This window comes from Atractosteus spatula, chromosome 12, assembly GCF_055471065.1.
Source record: "Atractosteus spatula isolate fAtrSpa1 chromosome 12, fAtrSpa1.hap1, whole genome shotgun sequence".
Classification (NCBI taxonomy): Eukaryota; Metazoa; Chordata; class Actinopteri; order Semionotiformes; family Lepisosteidae; genus Atractosteus; species Atractosteus spatula.
Window position 1 is genome coordinate 5,738,515 of NC_142717.1, and position 21,391 is coordinate 5,759,905.

Here is a 21,391-nt window from a genome sequence, read left to right on the forward strand (position 1 = left end):
ACCAAAAAGGTGTATCACAAATCACCACCATCATAGATATTTTGCATTTACACTGTCACCTCTCATTTAGCATCCAGGTTTCATGACACTTATTTATTAATTACCAATTATTATTGGAAATAATTATGGAGATTAAAGCGTAAATATAATGCAAACTATATTAAACAAATGTGCTGTTATGTTCAGTCCAAGCTCCACTTCGTCTCACTATGCAATTAATGAGTGGGCTAGTTTTGGGGATCCTGGCACAGTACGCAGTCTGGTTTCTGATCCGAGTGTTGCTCCACTTGAATGGTGACAGAATGGCAATTAAAACTGTCGAAACAGGTCTGGGTGATTTCCTTAAGTGTCAGCTGAGGATCCACTGTGCCATCTGTACAAACAAGACCAAGACAACCACTGTTCACAACTGTTATTACTGTTCTTCAATTTTAGGTTAGAACACTTGAAGCCTGGCAATGTTTATTGCAGGTACTGTATTTGTTTCAAGCAGAGTACAGTACATAAGAGTTCAGAAATCAAAGATCGATCAAGTTAAATTGTTCTGCCTAGATTGAAAAAGTATAGTTTTTGGACTGTAGCAATTCCTCCCAGAGATCAAAACGTTTAAGAAAAACAAGGAAAAGGACAAAAATTGTATCTGTTTAGAATTAGCTTTAATATTTCTGGAAAATTGGTTCTATGTTCTTATTCAAAAAGAGATGAGCGTTACATCTGCTTTTTTGTGTGCAAAATTAATAATAGCAATTAACAGCAAAATAATGAATGGAGCAAGCTTTAATTTATGTGTTGAAATATTAGTTGTTAAATTACCCGATTTAAACTGTCAGTTTAATATTATGTTGTAAAAAGGCTTTGATGCATCTCACCTGAAAAACCAATAATGATCATCTTAATTTATTTCACTGCACCTGTATTTACTTACCTATGGCAACATGAGCTGACAACACAACCTGATTCATTGTGAGAGCCCAGATATGCAGGTTGTGAATGGCTTTAACTCCTTTCACTGTCACAATCCTGTCTCTTACTGTGTTATAATCCACACCTGCTGGTGTACCTACAAAGAAAACAAGTAGAGAAACAAAATAGTACTGCACATTAAAGACACTGTTAGAAATTATTTTCATAACCACACTTTCATTTTTAAATTCTTAAATACTTACATTTTGCATTTCCACAACACTCCATATACAGTGTATGATATGATGTCTTGAAGTGCTTTACATGGATTAAAGAGCTCAAATACACAAATATATATAATATTTTATATGTTCTTCTACTGATTTACACTGTTCTAAACATGTCACAGATCAGCACAGATCTACACCTTTGGGAAATGCTAATGTTATCAGTTAATGTATCTTTTAAAGATGCAAACTAGGTTACAAGATTAGGGTTTCATTTGACTTGTATATAGAGCATGTTACATACCTTCCATTAAAACCACTAAGATGTCTCGTAAAATGGTCATAGTGGTGCCCAGCACAAACAGGGAAAAAAGAAAAGTGCAGATAGGATCTGCTATTTTATATTCAGGCTGTAATAGAAAAAGAAAACTGTTTAACAGTTTGTTAGATGTGTATTTTATTATTATTTTGTCGTTTTACTTGCTTAGAAGAAACCCTTAACTGAAAAGACATACAATGTATTAATTAACTACTATTATATTTTTATATACAATTCTGTACATGTACAAAAATAAATAATACTGTGCATACGGCCTTAAAACACTAAGTTTGTTATGTTGTATTTTCCTATTGTAGAAGGACACTATGAAACATGTCAGAGTTAGTCTGAAGAGCTCTGAGTATAATAGAACAGGAAATGTCTGATACCATTGCTATCTCAGCACAAGCCCAGGCTGAGTACACACATGCATCAAGACATATTGTTATAGATTGCTTTGTTTTCTTATTTACTATCTTCTAGAGGTAGATCTTAATAGATATAGAAAATTGGAAATGTCAGGTATCATGAATCTGTCGATAATTTTAATGCTAGAGAACATTGAGCCAAAAGAAATTTATGAAAGCTTCCCCAAATGTTTTCAGATGTCAAATGCTTTTTTTTTAATCCAAAAAAATGTGGCACAGTTACACTTCTAGCTGGCAGCTATATAAGATAGATATGTGTGGGTTTTGGAACTACAAGCAAAACCCTGAATTCTTAGTGCCAAAAAATAAAAAAGGTCCCCCTACTGACCAGGCATACTGGACCTATGTAGAAGCAGGCCATCTAAGAAAGGCTTAGTGTGAGTATTTGGCTTATTGTGAGAAGAGAAAAAAAAACTAAAGTGCCTAAACTAAAGGATACTGATTAGAATGACACTGGATAACTGCCTTTATTTGGAAGAGACCCTGAACTGGGCATTAACCCAAGTCTGAAAGAGACCCTGATTTTTTTATAAAGAAATCGTGTTGAGATTGATTTGATTTACGATTGCTGGTAAGTGCCTTACTTGTCTAGCCTCAGCTAGGAAATGTAATAGTTAGCTAGGGCTCTACATAAAAAGCTACATTTTTCTTTTTGGTTTGTTTACCTTGCTGGTGTTTTTAACACAAAAAGGAGTGGTGGAGAACTCGGGATAAGATTTTCTCGTTTCTGTGCTGTGGTGTGCAACTAGCTTTGTAAAGACACACTGATGCACAACCTTCCACCCAGTGTGACACGGTACAAAAAAGGAAACCAAATGATCACTACTGTTTCCCCCCAGATATCCCACTACTTTATTATTTGATTATTTTATACGCTTTCATTTTTATATGCCGTGGAAATGTAAACATTATAACTATTCTTGAATGGCAACCACAGACAAATTAGAGACAATGCTGAAAAAAAAAAGATTGTCTTCAAGGATCTGATTTAATACATTTTAGTTGTATGAACCATTAAATATGTGGGCGTGGGGTTGTATGAGGCATACATGAGCCTTATGGCAGAACATAGTTACCAACATAGTGTGAATCCATAGAACCAGCAGATATACAGTATGCATTGCACATGTAATATTAGCTTCCATTTAGGAACTAATCAGGCGGAGTGGTGGCTCTGTGCCTGTGGCTAGAAGGTTGCTGGTTCAAATCCTGCAGCTGGCAGAGGAATCCTACTCTGCTGGGCCCCTGAGCAAGGCCCTTAACCCCAACTGCTCCAGGGGTGCTGTACAATGGCAGACCCTGTGCTCTGACCCCAGGCTCTCTCCCTATCTGTGTGTCTTGTGGAGAGCAAGTTGGGGTATGCGAAAGGACAATTCCTAATGCAAGAAATTGTAAAGGGTTAATGAAGTGATGTTATTATTATTAAATAAGATTTTATTATTATATAAATCATCATAAAGCAGACAATTTCATACCACTTTTGTAATAGGCAATGTTGATGCGGTAGTGTTACTCCAGCAAAGAACCAATGACTAATGGTATTTTCCACTGTTGTCATCCTGTCCCTGCAATGCTTTTGCACTGCAGCCTGTTTGCATCAATGTTTCTTCATGCTTACAATAAATGATGACTGACATGGGCGGCTTAATGTCCCTCCTTTTGCTCAGGACTGGAAAGGAAAAGGGGACGAGTTCTGGTTCGGCTACTCAGCATCTCAACCCTGACCTTAAAAAAGATAATGACAGCGCTGACGAGCACGCTGACACTCTGCAGCAGGTCCCCCACCACGTGGACAAAGGCCGCTCGGACACTGGCGTTGGCCCGCGGCTCGCTGTCTGGACTGTCTTTCTGGGCTGCGTGGTTGTGTCTGCTGCTGTCAAGACCTCCATGACTGTGCCCGTGCCCCGACTGGTGTAACGTTAATCCCATTCTGCATGGGAAGAAGAGTGTTCATTTAATCCACGTGCTGGATACAGAGGCCCCTCCCTGGTGGTACAGTCAAGTGCCTTAGTAATTCCCCGACTCTGTCAACAAGGTACAGGAAAAGGCTAAATCCATAAGGTCGTGGATGCCCTCTCCAAGACACCCGGTTTGTGCAACATTTTCATTTATCCACGTTTCACTTTACTTATTGCGATGGCTCACTTTTTCCTTTTTTTCCCCCCTCTTTAAAAAAAAATGAGTAATGGTTGCTCCTCTGTTAATGCATAATTATGTACAAAAAAAAGGGAAAATGTCTAAATAAAACAATAGTTCTCCTCTATAAAGATCTTGCACTAATGTGCCAAGAAAAGAACCAACTGGCACCATTTTGATTTTTGTTTCTTTTGAGAAAATTGACCTGCTTTTTCACCTTATATTCTGTATCTCTGCAAAAGGCAGTCATTTTTATGTGTTTCTTCGGTACTTTATTCTTACTAATATACATGCAGTTCTGTTGTTTCTTTCCTAACACAGTGGACAAAACTGCTGTTTTTCTCTAATTCAGTTATGCTGACTGTACTAAACCTTTGTTAATTATCCTGCTCAGTCTGTCAAATCCCTCCAGCTGCTGATCCTGTAAACATTCTCTGTTTTCATAAACGCTGCAGTGTTTTTAGCTTGTCAGCTTACAAGATTATGGGGTATTACATGATTTTTGACATAGTAGGGCAAATACTAAAACAGCATTGTGTCACTTATATTTTGCAGCACCTGCTGGAAAGCAGTATTGGAAATACTTCACTGCAGAATATTGGAAAAGCTGATTGTTTTTTTCCCCCCAAGACAGAGAACTTAAAAGAATAGAATCATCCATTTGCCAGAAGAATGCTTTGTTCCAGTTTTATGTATTCTTTTCTAAATTACTTGTTTTTTAAATAAATGAATCCAACTATAGTTACTGTAATTCATGTTTACTTGTAGTTGTCCTGTGTTTGGTCATGCTTAATAAAAATGTGTTATTTTATAAAAGCTTATTTTAATAATTTTTTTCAGCTAAAAAGTGATTGCTAAAGTATGCCGTGTGGCAAGGCTGGCTATGGTAGTTGTAAAATGTTTTGAGATGATACATCAGGCTTCACTCCAGCCACAGGAATTCTTGATTTATACTGTAGCTATAGCACAATCTAGTGGGCGAAAAAGCACAGGGCACTTTGATCCAATATACATATCCTATACAGTATATTGTATACAAGTCCTAGCAAGCTGCATAGACATAGCAACACTGAGTATGCTAAGCCTTCTAATGTCTTAGAGAGAACAGGTCCTCTTGGCCTTTAACTAACCCATAAGAAGGGGCAAATATTAAAAATACCCAAGTTCCCAGAGTTCCAAGAGAGTAGGCACCCTAAAGCACAGTTTTAGTTTACTGTTGCAATGCCCCAAGCAGTATTGATGGGCCAGTTTAGATGGGAGCAATATAAAACACATAATTTCCTGCAATTGTGATGAGGGTTAGTATTAAAGTCATAGTCTATGGGAATTCCTAGAGGAATGGTGATCTCATAGTGGACGTCCCAATATTGAAAAGTTCTATAACTAAACAGTAGTAATGGTAATTGGCAGCAATTAGCACCGAGGATTAAGAAGGCTTGAAGAAAAAAACAGGAGACACAAGAGACCTCCAGCACCAAGACAGAGAACCACTGAGTTAATAGAAAACTAAGTATAAATAAAGTGGACAGCTGTATCTATAAACCTTTTTAAAATTCAAGATTTTGATGTAGCAAGTAAACTCAAATTATTCCAAAACATAAGAATAGTACACACTGCAGTACCAGTAAAGAAAAGTTTTTTTTAAATTCAGACAGGGCAAACAGTGGGCAGATGAAGTTTAATGTAAACAGATGCAGAATGTCACATGTATGTAGCAAAAACAATCTTTGAGTAGAATAAGAGAAAACACTGAGCTGGAAGGTGGTACCTTTGGGGGAAAAAAAGACTCCACAAGGATAAGTAACTAAATATTCAAATGTTCTCTTTGTTTTGTTGAAGTGTAGTATTTACACCAAGGGGTGTTATATTAAAAATTGTAAAATGTGCTTGTAGAACCTCATTTGTATGTGATTTTTGTTACCATGTTACAGATACTGCTTTTGAATGAGCACTGCTCTGGAGTCAGATGAATGAAGAGTAACCAGACTTACGGTTTTACGGTCTAAAAAAAGTTTTTTTTTGTTAAAGACTAAAAAGGGTTTTGAGAGGACCTGATTTAACTGGATGAGATCCATCTATGGATCCATCTTGGATACTGGAACAAGCTACTTGAGTTTAACAGTTTCTTCTTTTTGGCAATCTATCTTATGATATGCTTGAAAACTGCTTCTTCAGGCCCCCAAAAGAGCCACTTAATTTTTTATTTTTGTTATTGTAGCTTATGTTTTTTTTTCCCTCCAACCATCTCAAAAGGATAAAGAAGAGCTACTTACATGATGTTGGCTACAACAGCACAGCCTGAGGTGATGAGCATAACATTGCCCTCAATAGTATAGTCCCCAGTTAACAGCCTTTCACAGGCCAGGTACACCAGCACACCAGTCACAAGCCAGATTGTAAAAACAGAGAGCAAGGCACCCAGGATTTCTATTTAAAATAAAAGATGAAAAAAAATCAAATACAATCAAAAACTTTGTTCATTTTCATCATGTTTAAATTGCTACGCAGTAAATAGTTGTAATGCAAATGGAGACCTCTGGCAGGAACTGGCAGTGTAATGCAGTGAACACTGGGTGTTGAAAATGATTAAACAGTTTCATTCATCCACTTCATTGTGTCACTATGTGGATGAAAATGAGTTACTAGATGTTAATCTAGCAAGCCAGTATGATGTCACTTTTCTCAGTAGAAAGAACACATCAAGTCATGGTATAGCAAAACAGAATCTATTTTAAAACTTTAGAAAACAAATTGCAAACAAAAGTGAGGAATAAAAAAATTAAAATATAAGGACTAAATATGCATTTTAAAGGGCTGCAAGAATATAATGCTCTTCTACTGGTGTCTGTACCCACATTCATTTTCTTTGCAAGTCTTGTAACTTGTGAAACCTAAGTAAATGCAATTATTCCCTACTTCTCTTCTTGTGCAATATGCACATAAATGTACCTATTGCTTAAAATATTAGGCAAAAAAACAATGTCTTTGTACCTCCAATGTTTGGAATTGTTTATAAAAGCTGTACTTGTATAACTTTCTGACACATTGCTACTGTACATAGAACATTACAGTGGTGAGAAAAGGTTTGTGAACCCCAAATGTAATTTGGGGAATTTCAGTTTCTTACCATGATTCACTTATTTAATTGAAACCATTAAAGAAAATCATCTTTTCTTAAATAACCCAAAGGGTTTACATTTCCTAATTCAATGTCTTTAGAGACACAATGAAGTGCATGAAGTGGAAAAATAGGAATGATTAAGAGTCAGTGTATGTGAAATAATAACTTTGTGAATAAGTATACTAAGCACATTTCAGGGGTAATTAGAATTAGGCACTAAAATAATTGGGTAACAGGTAAACAACAACTGGGTTTAGGCAGTCCTGTCATTTATAAAGGTCAAAAACGATTTCAGAGGACCTCAGAAAAATAGCAGTTTTACTACTATTACTAGTAGTAGTTCGTCTATTTAAACCTAAACATCTGGGCCTCCATCCAATCCCTGTCAAACAGTCTACAAATGGAAAATATTAAAGACCACAGTGACTGTGCCCAGGATTAGTCATCCTGCCAAGAACTCCCAAATGGCATCAAGTAACATCAGCCAGTAAGTCATTAAGAACCCCAGAGTGACGTCTGCATCAGTGTTCATGCCTCACCATCAGAGCAGGAACTGTTGTCATTGGCAGGATATCCAGAAGGAAACCGCTGCTCACTAAAAAGACCATACTGCCCGTCTCGCGTTCACCAAAAAGCACCAGGGTGACCCACAAGATTGTTCGGAGAATGTTTTCTGGACAGATGTGTAAAATGTTGACTTTTCTGGCCACAGTGATAAACAGTTACAGGAATTGTCTACTGCAGCTGAAGGAGGTTCCAGCAATTATTGAATCTTAGGATTTTCATACTTATTCACATGAGGATATTTGCCGTTATATAATTTGTTAAATAATCCAGAAATACCTGTATCTTCTCTTCGTCTTTTATTAAGACTTTCATGTAGATCTAATTATGTTTTAGGTCTACAATTTACAATATGGACCATCTTGTGTGTTCACAAAGTTTTTCTTGGCTCTGCATACACTAAGGATACATTTTAATCATGTGAGAACATTTTCATATGAGGTACTTCCATCATATTTTCAAAATGTCAGAGGCATAATGAATTCAATTTCATCACTAAGAATAAAATAACTAACACGGGAAATCTTGTTAAGGATTTGGTATTGCCTTGCCATGGGTAGATTAATATTAATCATTTCAAAGTGAAATGGCAAAGGAAGAGCAATTTTAGAACCTACTAAAATTAACCATTGGGTTGGTTGCATCTCATAGTAATAACATTTCAGCCTAAGTAAAATACATGAACATTCCTGTTACTTTAAAATAATTTCCAGCCTTTGATACTTCACTGTCTTCTGTCTGATTCTGATTTATCTCCATTTATTTTTTTCCATTCAACAAAGAAAATGCACTATCACACTGAAAGGACAACCACAATTCATTTTTAATAATTAAAATACTTCAGCACCAACCTTCTGTTCATTAATTTTGAGAAATCTTATGTTGTCTGAGGAGTAATTGGTCACCATGGATACAGGTGAGTAGGCTTTCTTAAATCAAGAGAGCAACACCAACTTCGGCCAACCAGAAAAGGCTCACATGGTATGCACTTGCTATAGTATGCTTTTTGTGTTTGTGTTTTGCAAATGTGTTTTTTACAAATTAAACAAATTAAAAGTAAATGCAACACAAAACACTTTACACAAAAAATCATCAGAATCTAAACAGAGTGTAGAATCCAAATATGGTGGTTAAGAAACTCGGACAGTGCTTTGCAATTGAAGTTGAAGACTCTGCTGTTAAAGGAAATAGAAGCTCACCTGCACGAATGCATAATGGAGCACAAACCTCTCAGAATTAAAAAGGATTCTGGTACCTTGTGGCTTTGTTCACCGTGAATAATAAAATTATCATCTAGTGTTAACCGAGAAAACAGTGACTATTTAAAACAGAAGCAGAAAGACACCCTTCTCATTTTCAGCAACAGAACAAATACATTTGCAAGAACACATTTGTGTAAGACGCCAATAGGGTAAAGTCTTCCTGGTTAAGGCAGTGGGAGTAGCCTGGAAATGACATAAGACGTGAAACATGACATTAACATGACCACATTCAGTGACATGTGTGCAATATCTAACCAAAAGGGTGAAACGGATACAGACTGGAGCAACCGATTTTATCCTTAACTGTATATTCCTCTAGCAGCATTGCAACCCATCCTTACAATTTCAATCCCAGTAATCAAACATACAGATCAAGGCGATCCAAGTGCGTAAACAAAACAGTTGCCTCACCTGCTCTGTGCCACCCATAATTGAGCTTCTTTGAGGCTGGCCTGGAGGAGAGCCATAAGGAGCAGAGACTAATCATGAAGGAAGTGAAGTCAACAAGGAGATGTGCTGCGTCAGTCATCACAGCCAGACTCCCAGCAAAATACCCACCTAAGCGAGAGCAGCAGCAAACAAATGCATCAGCAGACAAGACTCAGCATGTCATGCCTCCACAGCCCTGCTCTGACCTCTGACTTAAGACTTAGTAGAGACACACAGTGACCTACGTTTTTAATGATTAAGAAACTAACCAGCAGCCGTGAACCTGGAACAGTCACAACTCAATATCATTTCTCATATATCTTATTTGCTAAACCACCTTTTATTCATGTAATTTGCTTTCATCATTCATACATGCTTTATCGGTGAGCCACTCATGCCAGCGAGAGCTTTAACAAGACCCAGAAGTCCCAGAAGCAGGCAAGCACAAGATGGGACTGAGCGCAAGCGACTACTCTGTGACAGGACACCAGTCTATCACAGGGAAGCGTTCTGAAAGGAAAGTGTTAAGTAATTTATAAATGTAAATAAGAGTCTTTTTAGATCTCTTTTATCATGTGTGATGTAAACTCTGCTTACAGAACGTAGAAAGAATCTGTGCGGGTTTGAAAGTCAACTAAAGTAGTACAAGTTCAAGTCATGCTTACATCATTAAAAAATTCAAGGGACATCTACACTCATTTAATCTGTGTATTATTAAAATAAAGCCCAATCTAGGATATACATTTCCTGTTATCTGTATATAGAAGGAAAGAAAGATATCAACAATATCCCTGCTCATCCACACAAATGCTCCAGTTTAAATTAAAGTGATAAAGCAGATTTTACAGTGCTTGTATTTTTAAAGGGGCAAAAGTTCTTAAATACCTACCAGCAATTTCACCAATCATAAAAATCAGGCAGACTACAGAGACAATGTAGAGCCTCCTCCTGGCCTGTTTTTTCTCCCTCTCTCTGTCTTCCAAAGCTCGGCTCTTGTCGTGGCAGTGGTTATAGTGAAGGTCAGTCTTGCCACACAGTCCTTTCTCAAGGTTTTCACTGGCCATGCTGAGTACAACAGAAGGAAAAAGACTCTCTGTGAGTGAATGAGCACAAAGGTCCTATGAGCTTGAATCAATGAAAAACTCACATTAAGAAAAAGTAATGTCACTCTTCATATTACAATATTTGTGGTATTCCAACTGTTAAATACTGCAGACAATGGATATTCTGTGTGGTGGATCGTGAGTCACTGGGATTTAAAAACTGCAAGATAATCAACAGATTTAACAATAGTCATCCTTGATTAACAGGTGGTATAGTGCGGAGGGAGAATTTGCTACAGCAATCACGAAGTTTTCAGCAGGATTAGACGATTTACTAAAGAACAGGCCTTTTTAGATGTTTTAGGTCTAATTATGTGACATCAGTCCACATAGTCTAGAGAACAACATTCATGAAACATTTCCCACTATTCTGTCTGAAAAGGCAAAATGGCTCTGATTTTTTACAGTATCAGGAACACAACAAATGAACAAAACAAACTAAATTAAATGAAAGCGTTACGTTTAAGGACCAAAATTATGTCTGTACATAAGGCAGGGTGCTGCTTAAGCGGAGTGCAATTACTCAAAGTCGCCACAAGAGGCCGCCATGTTGACAGCTACAAGAACAAAACTTCACCTGCGGACATCATTTGTATTGTTTAAGACAGTGGTTCCCAATGCTAGTGATGGTGACCCACAAACCTGCTGGTTTTCATTCCAACCAACTTTAATTTGATAATTGAAGCCTTACTTGATCTAATAAGTTGCTTTAATTGAATATTTGCCATTTTGTCAACTCAAAAATTGTACAGTATTTGGGATTGTACAGTATTTCACTAACAAAAGTACAACGGGTCAAGCTCCAACATGTTTAAGGGCCAGAAACAAATGATTAAATCAAATAAGGGTTTAATTGTGTAACTGAATGTTCGGGGGACCAAAAAATCTTGGGAACCACTGGTTTCTTTCCTTCGGTTTGTGTCATTTTGTATTTGGAAAAATAGAAAACCCTATTTAACCCTATATAAAACTTTATTTGTTTATTAAATTGCAAATTCGGATCAAATTAACATGCCCTGTCCTAATTTCTCGCTTAACATGTCCTTAACATGTTAAGTGCTCTGAATATCAACTAAATGATTACATGCCTTTGAAATGTTAGTTTCCTGATATTTTTAGTCTTGAATCATGACAACTAGTAAGGGCTATGGGAGTACTTAAACATACTAAAAATAAAAAGGTTATAACAGTAGGGATGAAATAACGGTAATTGTTTTAAAGAGGGGTGACTCATTTCAGAAAAAAATGGTTATGTCCATTCTTGTATCTTATATGTAAATTTGAATCTTTAGTCTCCATATTAAGTATAACCAAATAATCAAAATAGAGTTTGGAATATCAGCAAATTACAGAGGCTTATCTCCTGATGCATGACAAAATACTTTTGTGAATGCCTTCAGTTTCAGATATACAGTATGACTGGGATATCACATGAGATGCCCTAGGTTAAATGTGCTTTTCTGAATAGTCCCATGACAGTATAGTACAAGGCCAGACAGATAAGGTTCTATTTAAGGTCTGAGAATATGTATAATTTGAGAAAATCAAACATTGAAACAAGAATGACATTTGCGACTGGGAAAACTGGAGTTATTAAAGGTTATCATGTTTCTAGTTTACTATAAGCTACACTATATGCAAACATAAAAAGATTCCAAATTGTGTGTTGTCTATTCAAGATAATTTAGTTAAGGAACAAAAGGGACAGCAGTTTCTATAGACAATATTCTCTTGAGATTTTGTTTTTTAAAAGGGTGGAACTTAAAACATCTTTTTCAAACTAAAATGTGTGTTCTTTTACAATACTGGTAACAGCTGGGCAGCCAGAGTCTGATAAGGAAAAAGGCTATTATTGTTAAGAAGGCCATTATCGCCAGTGCCTTTCATTGACCAGATAACAAAACACATGTTTTGAGGTAGGCTACACTAAAACACACTGCTCCTAATGCCCTTTTAATTTGGTACGTAGAAGAATTTAAATAGGCACATTTTAATAACTGCTCTCCAATAATAACCTCATTTTCTACAAGTTATACAATCTGAGCAACTGATGAAAAAATAACTTTGAGAGAGAAATGAAGTTCAGCAACCCTTCACAGTTGACTGTGCTTTTCTACAAGCCTACTCTTATCACATGATTTTCAGAACCAAGTGAAAGAAAGTTTCCTATGATCTTTCAAGTAGAAGGTTCAAACTCAAGTCGTTTTTACCAAGCCTGGTTGGCCAGAAAAAAAGACATTGGTTGTGTAAGAGTAATGGTTTTGTTACAATACAGATTTTTGTTGTTAGAAATTATTCAAACAGCTGTAAAAGAAAATCTCGACCTGGTAAGTTATCAAATTATGAAGCATTGCTTTATAACTACCTACTTTCTGATGTCAAGGAGCTTTTTTCCTGTCCAGAACAGGAGAAATAAATGCAGTAAAAACTTCACTGTTTATACAGTATATCATGTGACAGGAAAATGTACATTTCTCTTATAGCTCTGAAAATAATGCTCTGTTATAAAGTGAATGATGGTTTAAGAAAGTCCAAAAATAATTTTCTCAAAATTATACAGAACAGCAGTCTTAAATTCTACAGTACTTCATAACACAGAATAGATAGGGTTTTTGCACATTTGGTTTAATTGAAACTGTGCAAAAGCTGTTTTAACTTTCTCAGTTTTTAAAGTGCAATATAATTATCATGTGTAATATTACAGTTTGTTAACCCAAGAGAAATACGTTTACATTGAATTCTGAAAAGTTTTGTGTTCTGAAAATGGGAAATTGAGGGAGAAGAAATACACCACAAGAACAATTAAATAAAACTTGATTTTTGCACTGTGAACCAACGTATCTCATAATTATACTAACATTTGTAGCTGTCATAGTTTCATATCATACTGCACTACTGTAAACTGCTACAGTACTGGTATTAATATGATAAGGTATAGGTATTACGAATAGAGGTTTCTTACTGATCGTGTCACCATCTTTAATAAGCACAACTCTAAGTAACAGTGAATATGGCGCAATTGTAAAGAGGTTTCACTAAACATGACTATACAATTCTTTTCTCTCGGGGGGCGCACGAACCTATGGAAGTCCGTTTCTTCCATAGAATAAATACAGGAAACATAATTAAAACTACTGGCACAACAGATTTTTGCTACTATAGTGGGACCATCTAGTAACGGCAATAATGTCATTTTGCCATGGTCTGTGTTACCAACATCGTCATCCTATGGTACTTTTTTGTAAAGCTCGTAATCTCAAGTACTATAAAACGCTGAATAACAATTCTTTTTCACTCAGATGATATTCTATTCAAAGACGTTATTTCTCGAACTATATTGTGTTTTATCTTGTGTATTCTTTTTATTTACTGTAAAGCGCTTTGAGAAGCCACCTTTGAAGGCGCTATATAAAATTATTATTATTATTATTATTATTATTATTATTATTATTATTAACCTGTCTCTTTTAACGACTCATTTAACCATAGGAAAACATCAATAACAATCATTTTTAACCAACAACATAAAATATTATTTAGTGATGACATTTCAGAAATAGATAACATTAATAGTATTCTAATTCCATGTGACACGTAAACATTTTTCGCGTTACACTTTAGAAATTAACGTCAATCTTCATTTTTTTAACAGTTTCTTATAAAACTGAAGAAAACTACCGATGTTTTTCCTTGTACGGGGGAAATTCTGCAAAACAACAATAACGGATTTTTAGGATCAGTAAAGAAAAATGTTTTAAAAACATTTTATGTGAAACAGTGTATAATAAAGAAATATAAAATATTTACCTTCCCAAACTCAGGGTGTACATATTGTCTTGCTTTTCAGTCACCAGGTGATATCTTTCTGGGTCTTTTTTAAACATTGTGAGGATCCTCTGAACAATGCGCTCAATATAAATTTAATTGCTATTAGTAACGTTTTAGTAATCTACTTAACCTTGCTTGTTTGCTTTTTTTGGTTGCCAATTTTGTCCCTTTATGTTTATCGAAAAAATTGTGTATTTTACTATTTATTAACTTTTAAGGTGTCGTTCATTCTTCAGCATCTTAATCCTCAGCTCCAGTTTAATGTTTTAAGAACCAAGCACTGATATTTGAAGCCTTGTGACTCCGGACCGTGTGCAAAATTTAGTCTGCTCTCAGCACCTTTCGAAACCCATTGAAAGTTTTCAGAGAAGGAGAAAAAAACTGTCTCAATAATCGGTATTAAAGATACTGTCAGTGCACAACATCTAGAAGTGGATCTTCTAGGTTTGAAACGTACCAATGCAGTTCTGAATCCATTGTTCTATTATTTTCAGTTAATCATCAATTCATCTCGAGTTTTAACTCAATTTAGAAGCTGAACCTTTTGTTTGCAGGTTGTAGTATAACTGTATTTTCTGAATTGCAATTGTAATTCATTTATTTAGACATGTATTGCTGTAATCACTAAAATTTGCAGTGGCTACCAAAAGTATTTACCCTCCTTTAGACATTTTCACATTTTATTGTGTTACAATCTCTTCAGAATGTATTGGGAACTTTTTACATTGACACAAAACACCATAATGTCAAAGTGAAATCAGAATTCTATAGGTCATCCTAATTTGCAGAAGAATCCACCCTTTTGCTATGACACACATAAATAGGCTCTGGTGCAACCAATTGTCTTTAGAAGACACATAATTACCTGTGTGCAATTGTGTTTCGGGTTAAATACACCTATATCTGAGAGGCCCCTTCTTGGTCAGATTGAGCACAGATATCCATGATTTCAAAATAGTCAACCATTTATTCCTAAATCTTAAAGGTATGGTGCCAGCTATTAATAAATAGGAATGTCACCAGCCGGTTTAGAAAACATTTATTGCAAATTCTGAAGCAAATCAGCACTATACATAATACGTGATGCTCAGATTCTGATGATGTGATGTTTAACAAATGTTAACATATATTATTTTCTTCAAAAACCAATTGAGTTGGCAATGAGTTGGCAATCCCATGCTACAGTGACATAGTGGTAGGCATTGCTGCCTCACGGCAACACTCGGGCCCTGGGTGTGGAGTTTTTATGTTCTCTCTGTTTGTGTGGGTCTCCTCTGGGTGCTCTGGTTTCCCCCCACAGTCCAAAGACATACTGGTAGGTTAATTTGGCTTCTAGGAAAAAAATGGCCCTGGTGTGAATGGGTGTTTGTGTCTGTGTGTGCCCAGTGATGGACTGGCATCCTGTCCAAGGTGTATCCTGCCTTGCTCCAGTTGCTTGCTGGGATAGACTCCAGCTGGCCCGCCATCATGAATTGGAAGAAAATGGATGGTAGGACTGATAGGTCATAATTATCTGGGGGTCTTTCACAATGCGCATTGCAATGCAGTGTGTAATTAGGCCTGTTCACTGTATAAAGGGTGAAGAATGAGGTTTGAGTTGTTGTAAACTTCGAAAGTCATACACTGACTTTGACAGCAGTTGTATGTTTTTGTGGATTCAGCCCCATGGGGCTGTTGTTTGGCTCTGGATCAGATCTGTCACAGTAGCATAGCAGCATCATCAGTTAACTATCTTTTTAAAGCATGTTTGTGTTTTCTTGTCACAAAATACAGCTTTAAAACTGATGGTTTTGAGAATACTTGTTAAAACGGGTTGAAAAATCATTTTCATATACTGTCAGTATCTACCCACTGGAATAATTTTAGAAATAAATTTCCTTCTGTGCTGACATGTTTTTGCAAACTGGAATAAAATATACATTGCACTAGGCTTTTTCTACCACACATCTATTACTAAGTTGTCATTTCATGCTGGAAATAACATTCTTCTTTCCGCTGTGCACATTTGAATTCTAACCCGAAAGTGCAGCACAGTCTCTGTTCCGGAAAATTCCTGCTTATCTCCCGAGACTGTGTTGTAATCATCTGCAGCAAAACCCAATGGTTCAATTGATTACAGAACACAATAATAGAAGGTACATTTTAGAAGTATGTCTATATGATTACCTCTACAAATTAGTTTGTTAGAAGACCCAGTAGGTACAAGTTGACCCACATGCATCACAGCCACTTTTTCAGATATATATCGGATATCTTTGTAGATTATACAACCACGTAACTACGCAGTAATCCAAGCTACCTAAAACAAAACCATATTTATATTTCTGGGGTAATAGCCTCTTTTTGAATTCTATGTAGAGCACTAGTTTCTTTTCTTATATTCTAACTTTACTTTCAGTTGTTTGGCATAACGGATTAAGTTTTTGTAAAGGTGTAGGATACAAGTAAACAAATCAGTGATACCGAGTTAGAATCTGAAAAGATTGCTTAATTGTCTTTTATTCAAGATATTTGAAGTTTGAATAATTACCCAGTGCCTCCTCCTTTATGTTAAGTACTATATTCTAAATAGCAATTTATTTTATAGGGTACAAAATCTGACGCAGGTGATTTGTATGCCTACAATATTGTACTCTTTTGTTAGATTTCATATTTTATGGTTCCCTAACGTAAACTGATAGAGCAAATCCAAGAAATCTTTCAAAGTCACGATTATTGCCCGTTTCCATTCTTCTAATGGGATATTACCTAACACATGTGTATGTTGTAAACAAAGGTACTTAAATCAGTAATGGATTTTTGCAGCAAGGTTGCCTAGTAATGACGCAGTTAATAAACAAAGCACATTTTTAAGAAGTGCGTCTGTTAAGAACGTGACCACAGGGGGGCAGCAAAGTACTACACAGATCAAATACAACCTGTATCTGTCAAATTACAGAATTTTTGTGGCTGTGACAGGTGGGAATAAAACGGAGGGTACTGTTAATTGCCAGTTACAAGACAAACAGTCAGAAAATGAGAGCTGAAGATAACAAGCAGTTCTTTTTTTAAAAAAAGCATTTATATTGAAAGCACAGTCAAGGTTCTTTTCTATTTTTGGAGTGCGCGTATAAAGTGTCAAATACTATTTTGCATTCCATATCAAATATCTATTTGCTGTTACATAATCACAAATATATTTTATATATGCACGAACTTTATATGCCGGGTGGGTGACATTTTGATATGTTGCTAGCAGAAGACACTTCAATAGACGGTAAATGTCACAGACTGACGTTTTTTGTTTCTCTTGCATCCTGGAAACGCAAGATAGGCAGAAAGCAAATATTTTTTATCTCCTTCGAATTTTGAGTATGTTCCGATCCTGGAAATAACGCTAACATGTTAACAGCTCGATAAATTTGAATGTTTTTTTTTTATCCGAAGCTATTATGTATACAGCAGCCGTTTTTCAACCAAAGTCATTCAAATAGGAGATTCCAGTTAGGCAGTCAGTGGGTGAAAGGAATATGAAGTGTCTGAAATACCATGGCTACTGTGGAACAGCCAGACAGACACTACAGCAGATATAACTATGTTCACTGTAATAATAATAATAAAAAACTTTATTTTATATAGCGCCTTTAAAGGTGGCTTCTCAAAGCACTTTACAGAAAGTACTTTACTGTACCCTTGCCTCTATCACTCAGTCCGATATATCTGGAAAAGTCTGGCTACTTGTCACCTTGTGACACATTGAAATAGTTCTGTAGCAATTTTTTTGTTTTGTTCTCACTAGTAGACAGTGCTGGGGCCATGGGTTCACTTCTTGACCCGGGCTGCTGTTTGTGCGGAGTTTGTATGTTCTCCCGACGTTTGTGTGGGCTTCCTCCAGGTGCTCCAGTTTCCTGACAGAAACACACTGGTGGGTTAAGTGGCTGCTGGGAAAAATGGCCCTGGTGTGAGTGTGTGTGTTCGTGTCTGTGTGGACCATGAGATGGACTGGTGTCACGCCCAGGGTGTACCCTGCCTTGCACCCATTGCTTGCTGGGATAGGCACTGGCTTCTCCAAGATCCTGAATTAGAAGAAGTGGTTAGAATATGGATTGATGGATGGAAAAAAGCGTACTCTTATTTCTGTATAAATGAGAAGCGGTTTCTCTCAAAATGATCATTTGAAAATGATGTCCTCCAACCCTATGAGTTTGGGAACACATGTAATAGATAAATCTTATATTATCTATACTAGAAGCTTGTATCAAGAGTCAGCAGATACTTTCTGAGGCCACACAAAGCAATGAATCTCATGGCTTATCAAGAGTGAAACCATATTTGGCACTTTGGTTTAGTTCTTGCTCTGAATCGGCGAGGGTATGTCATCTACTTGCAGGTAAAAATCTTCTCAAATTCAATATGGATTAATAACACAGGACAATGCAGTCATTAGTATCCTGGGGACGTAATGCTTTTATACATACAGTATGTATACAACAGATGTGTGGAAATTTCTGTGACAGCAATTTACTGAATCTTTCTTCTCAAAATGTAAATTGAATATTTGGAAGAAAAATATGTTTTTTGTTTTCCTTTGAATGAGCATTATCTGTTACTTTATTTCTCTTTTGCTGTGATGTCAGCTCCCTGTGAACTGTTGGTAAAAATATCCGGAATTGCTTTTTATACTCTGGGAGATGTCTCTAAGGGGAGTCTTGATAAATGTCTGTCACAGTGTGTTCAGAATTCTGATTAGTTCATTGAAAATCAGGTTTAGCTCCCGGAAATGCAAAGTGAACGAATTCTGGTAAAAACGTTACAGCAGTGGAATGGTTTTCCTTTGTTCACTGAGTTGATTACAAAGACTGATGCAGACTGGCATCTGAGTCATTCTGGCCACAGGACAGTTGGTAAGGGTCAGTAATGGTGAGTGTCATCTCTAACAGGGAATGTAAAGAAGAAAGTCCTACCTGATTCAGCAGGTATCAAAGAGCTGCTGAATCATGCATGAAAATCCATTCAGAGCTTTACTACAATCTGGGATAGCAGCAACACTGGCCACACAACAAAAGCTCTGCCAATCCCTCTGTTTTTCTTCCAGCATTAGATATTCCCTGTTCCAATTATACGATCCCCAAGGGTCATTTTAAATGAAAGATCCACATTTACATATAATGTTGTTGAAGTTACAAATATGTTAAGCCTGAGAGGTTAGGTTTCCCACAAGAATTTTCTGGTCTGAGATTGCTTAATAATTAGCATGAATCTATTTCAGATTTTAGGACATACATATGGTTTATTTCTTGTTATTCAAATTATGTGCTGTATATGCATAGAATAGTATGGTAATGAATGGGATAAGGTTCTATTTTTTGTGCAACATTTGTTCATTGCATAATAGCATTGAAAACATACTATAGTGGTAGTGTTTGTAATGAGTTATCGGAACATAGCTGATCTGCCTTCTAAATGTGTATTAACCATTTATACAATTAAAATGCTAAGGGGCAATATTTCTAATTGAACCATTACCAGAATTACATTAGAATTAGTAGGCATTTTCAGAACGTACTATACTTTAAAGGACAGCTGCGCTTTGCAGTTGGAACAGAACATACAATTTATCAGTTGTGTTGGTAAAATAATCTCCTCTTTCTTTACCTGATTAAAAAAATTACACATCGCTATAAAACTATGGGAAAGGCCTCAAGCTACTCGTGTGAAACACAGCTGTTGGAAACAGGTACTGTTGCTGAATAGGTTATTAACTTTCCACAAGTGTTCACACAGCTTCTGAAGTCCTTAAACAGCTTTTGAATCATACATTCTGTCACCTCCAGGTCCTTCTTTAAAGAAGGCTACTCATTTTGGAAGCCAACCACTTCTTAAATTGATATGCATCCATGTAAACAAAGTTGTGTAATGTCAGAAATAAATGTGAAATAGCAGCATACAATGTTTACATAAATAAACAACAGCTCTTCACTTGTCTTTGCATACTGGGAAGAATTGAATCACTGATAGCAGGTGTGCCACACTTCATGTCTTTCTGTGATTATCCCAGAAGAAATCTCATGTATTAAGCAGAGCTACACTCTAATTTCATTCAGTTACACAAAGGCACATGTAAAAGGATAACATTGCAGTTAAGATTTGAAAAGAGCCTGTGATTACAGTATTCCTAATCCAGAGTTGGGGTGAACACATAAGAAGCACTGAAAGCTGCAGCCCCAGTTGAACAAACTCACTGCTTTAGAAAAACCAGCAAGCGTATCTGCATCTTGTGTGGTCATAAGCAATAATTAGGAACCCTCTGTATGATAGCTGGGGCTTAAAATTGCCTTAACAATAGAAATAGACTTAGTTTTGGAAGGGATGTTTTAGATAACATTAGGTGTGGTTGCTTCTTAGATAGAAAACCAGCAGAAAGATAGTTCAGTAGTTGCAACTATGGTATAAATGAGCCTATAAATATCAGAGTTTGACCAGAACTGGGTATGTAAAAGACCCCAATCTCCTTCTGGCTTGTTTGTACCAAGAAGGTTAAGTTTTCATAAATATTTCGGCTGAAATTCCCTCCCTGAATATACCGCTAGAAGAAACTGGAGAAAACCCACTTGGAAATGGTCGGAACATGCCAGAACAGCCGAGGGATGAAAATGAAAAAGCTAAGTGAGTCCCACACAGACCAAAGCAGAATGAACATTTCAGGGCTCAACATGTAACATTAACTCACAAGCCAACACATGTGACACTTGAAACATAATACATAGAGAGAAGGTAAAGTTTGGTATTAAGTAAAACAAATCTAATGATAACATCAGGATTACATTTGAGGCAGAACAATTTCAGCTCTGGACTTTGGCTTTTCCTGCTTGGTTAGAGAAGCAAAAGCCAGGCCAGGATGATGACACAGCCTAAACCCCCAGAAAGGGGTTGCTGCTTTAGTGGTTGTGGACATGGTGAAAGAGGGTGTTACTCAACAGCTGCTGGAATAGATTGGACAAGAGTCCTGTATGTTTTCCCAGGTTAACTGGGAAGCGAAGTCTGTCTTTCTTTCAAACATCTATTACAGATTCCCACTAATAGTGACACACT

General features: G+C 36.4%; 1 protein-coding gene across 1 annotated transcript; it reads right to left on the reverse strand.

The window, feature by feature from the left end:
* Nucleotides 1-227: 227 nt before the first annotated feature.
* slc30a8 (solute carrier family 30 member 8) lies at nucleotides 228-14,376 on the reverse strand. The gene is made up of 8 exons (XM_088929300.1): nucleotides 14,300-14,376; nucleotides 10,279-10,454; nucleotides 9,372-9,518; nucleotides 6,287-6,440; nucleotides 3,603-3,807; nucleotides 1,435-1,540; nucleotides 926-1,060; nucleotides 228-373 (listed from the first exon to the last, which is right to left on the reverse strand). Exons 1-8 carry the CDS (start codon nucleotides 14,374-14,376, stop codon nucleotides 228-230), a joined length of 1,146 nt encoding a protein of 381 aa, XP_088785426.1.
* Nucleotides 14,377-21,391: the final 7,015 nt, after the last annotated feature.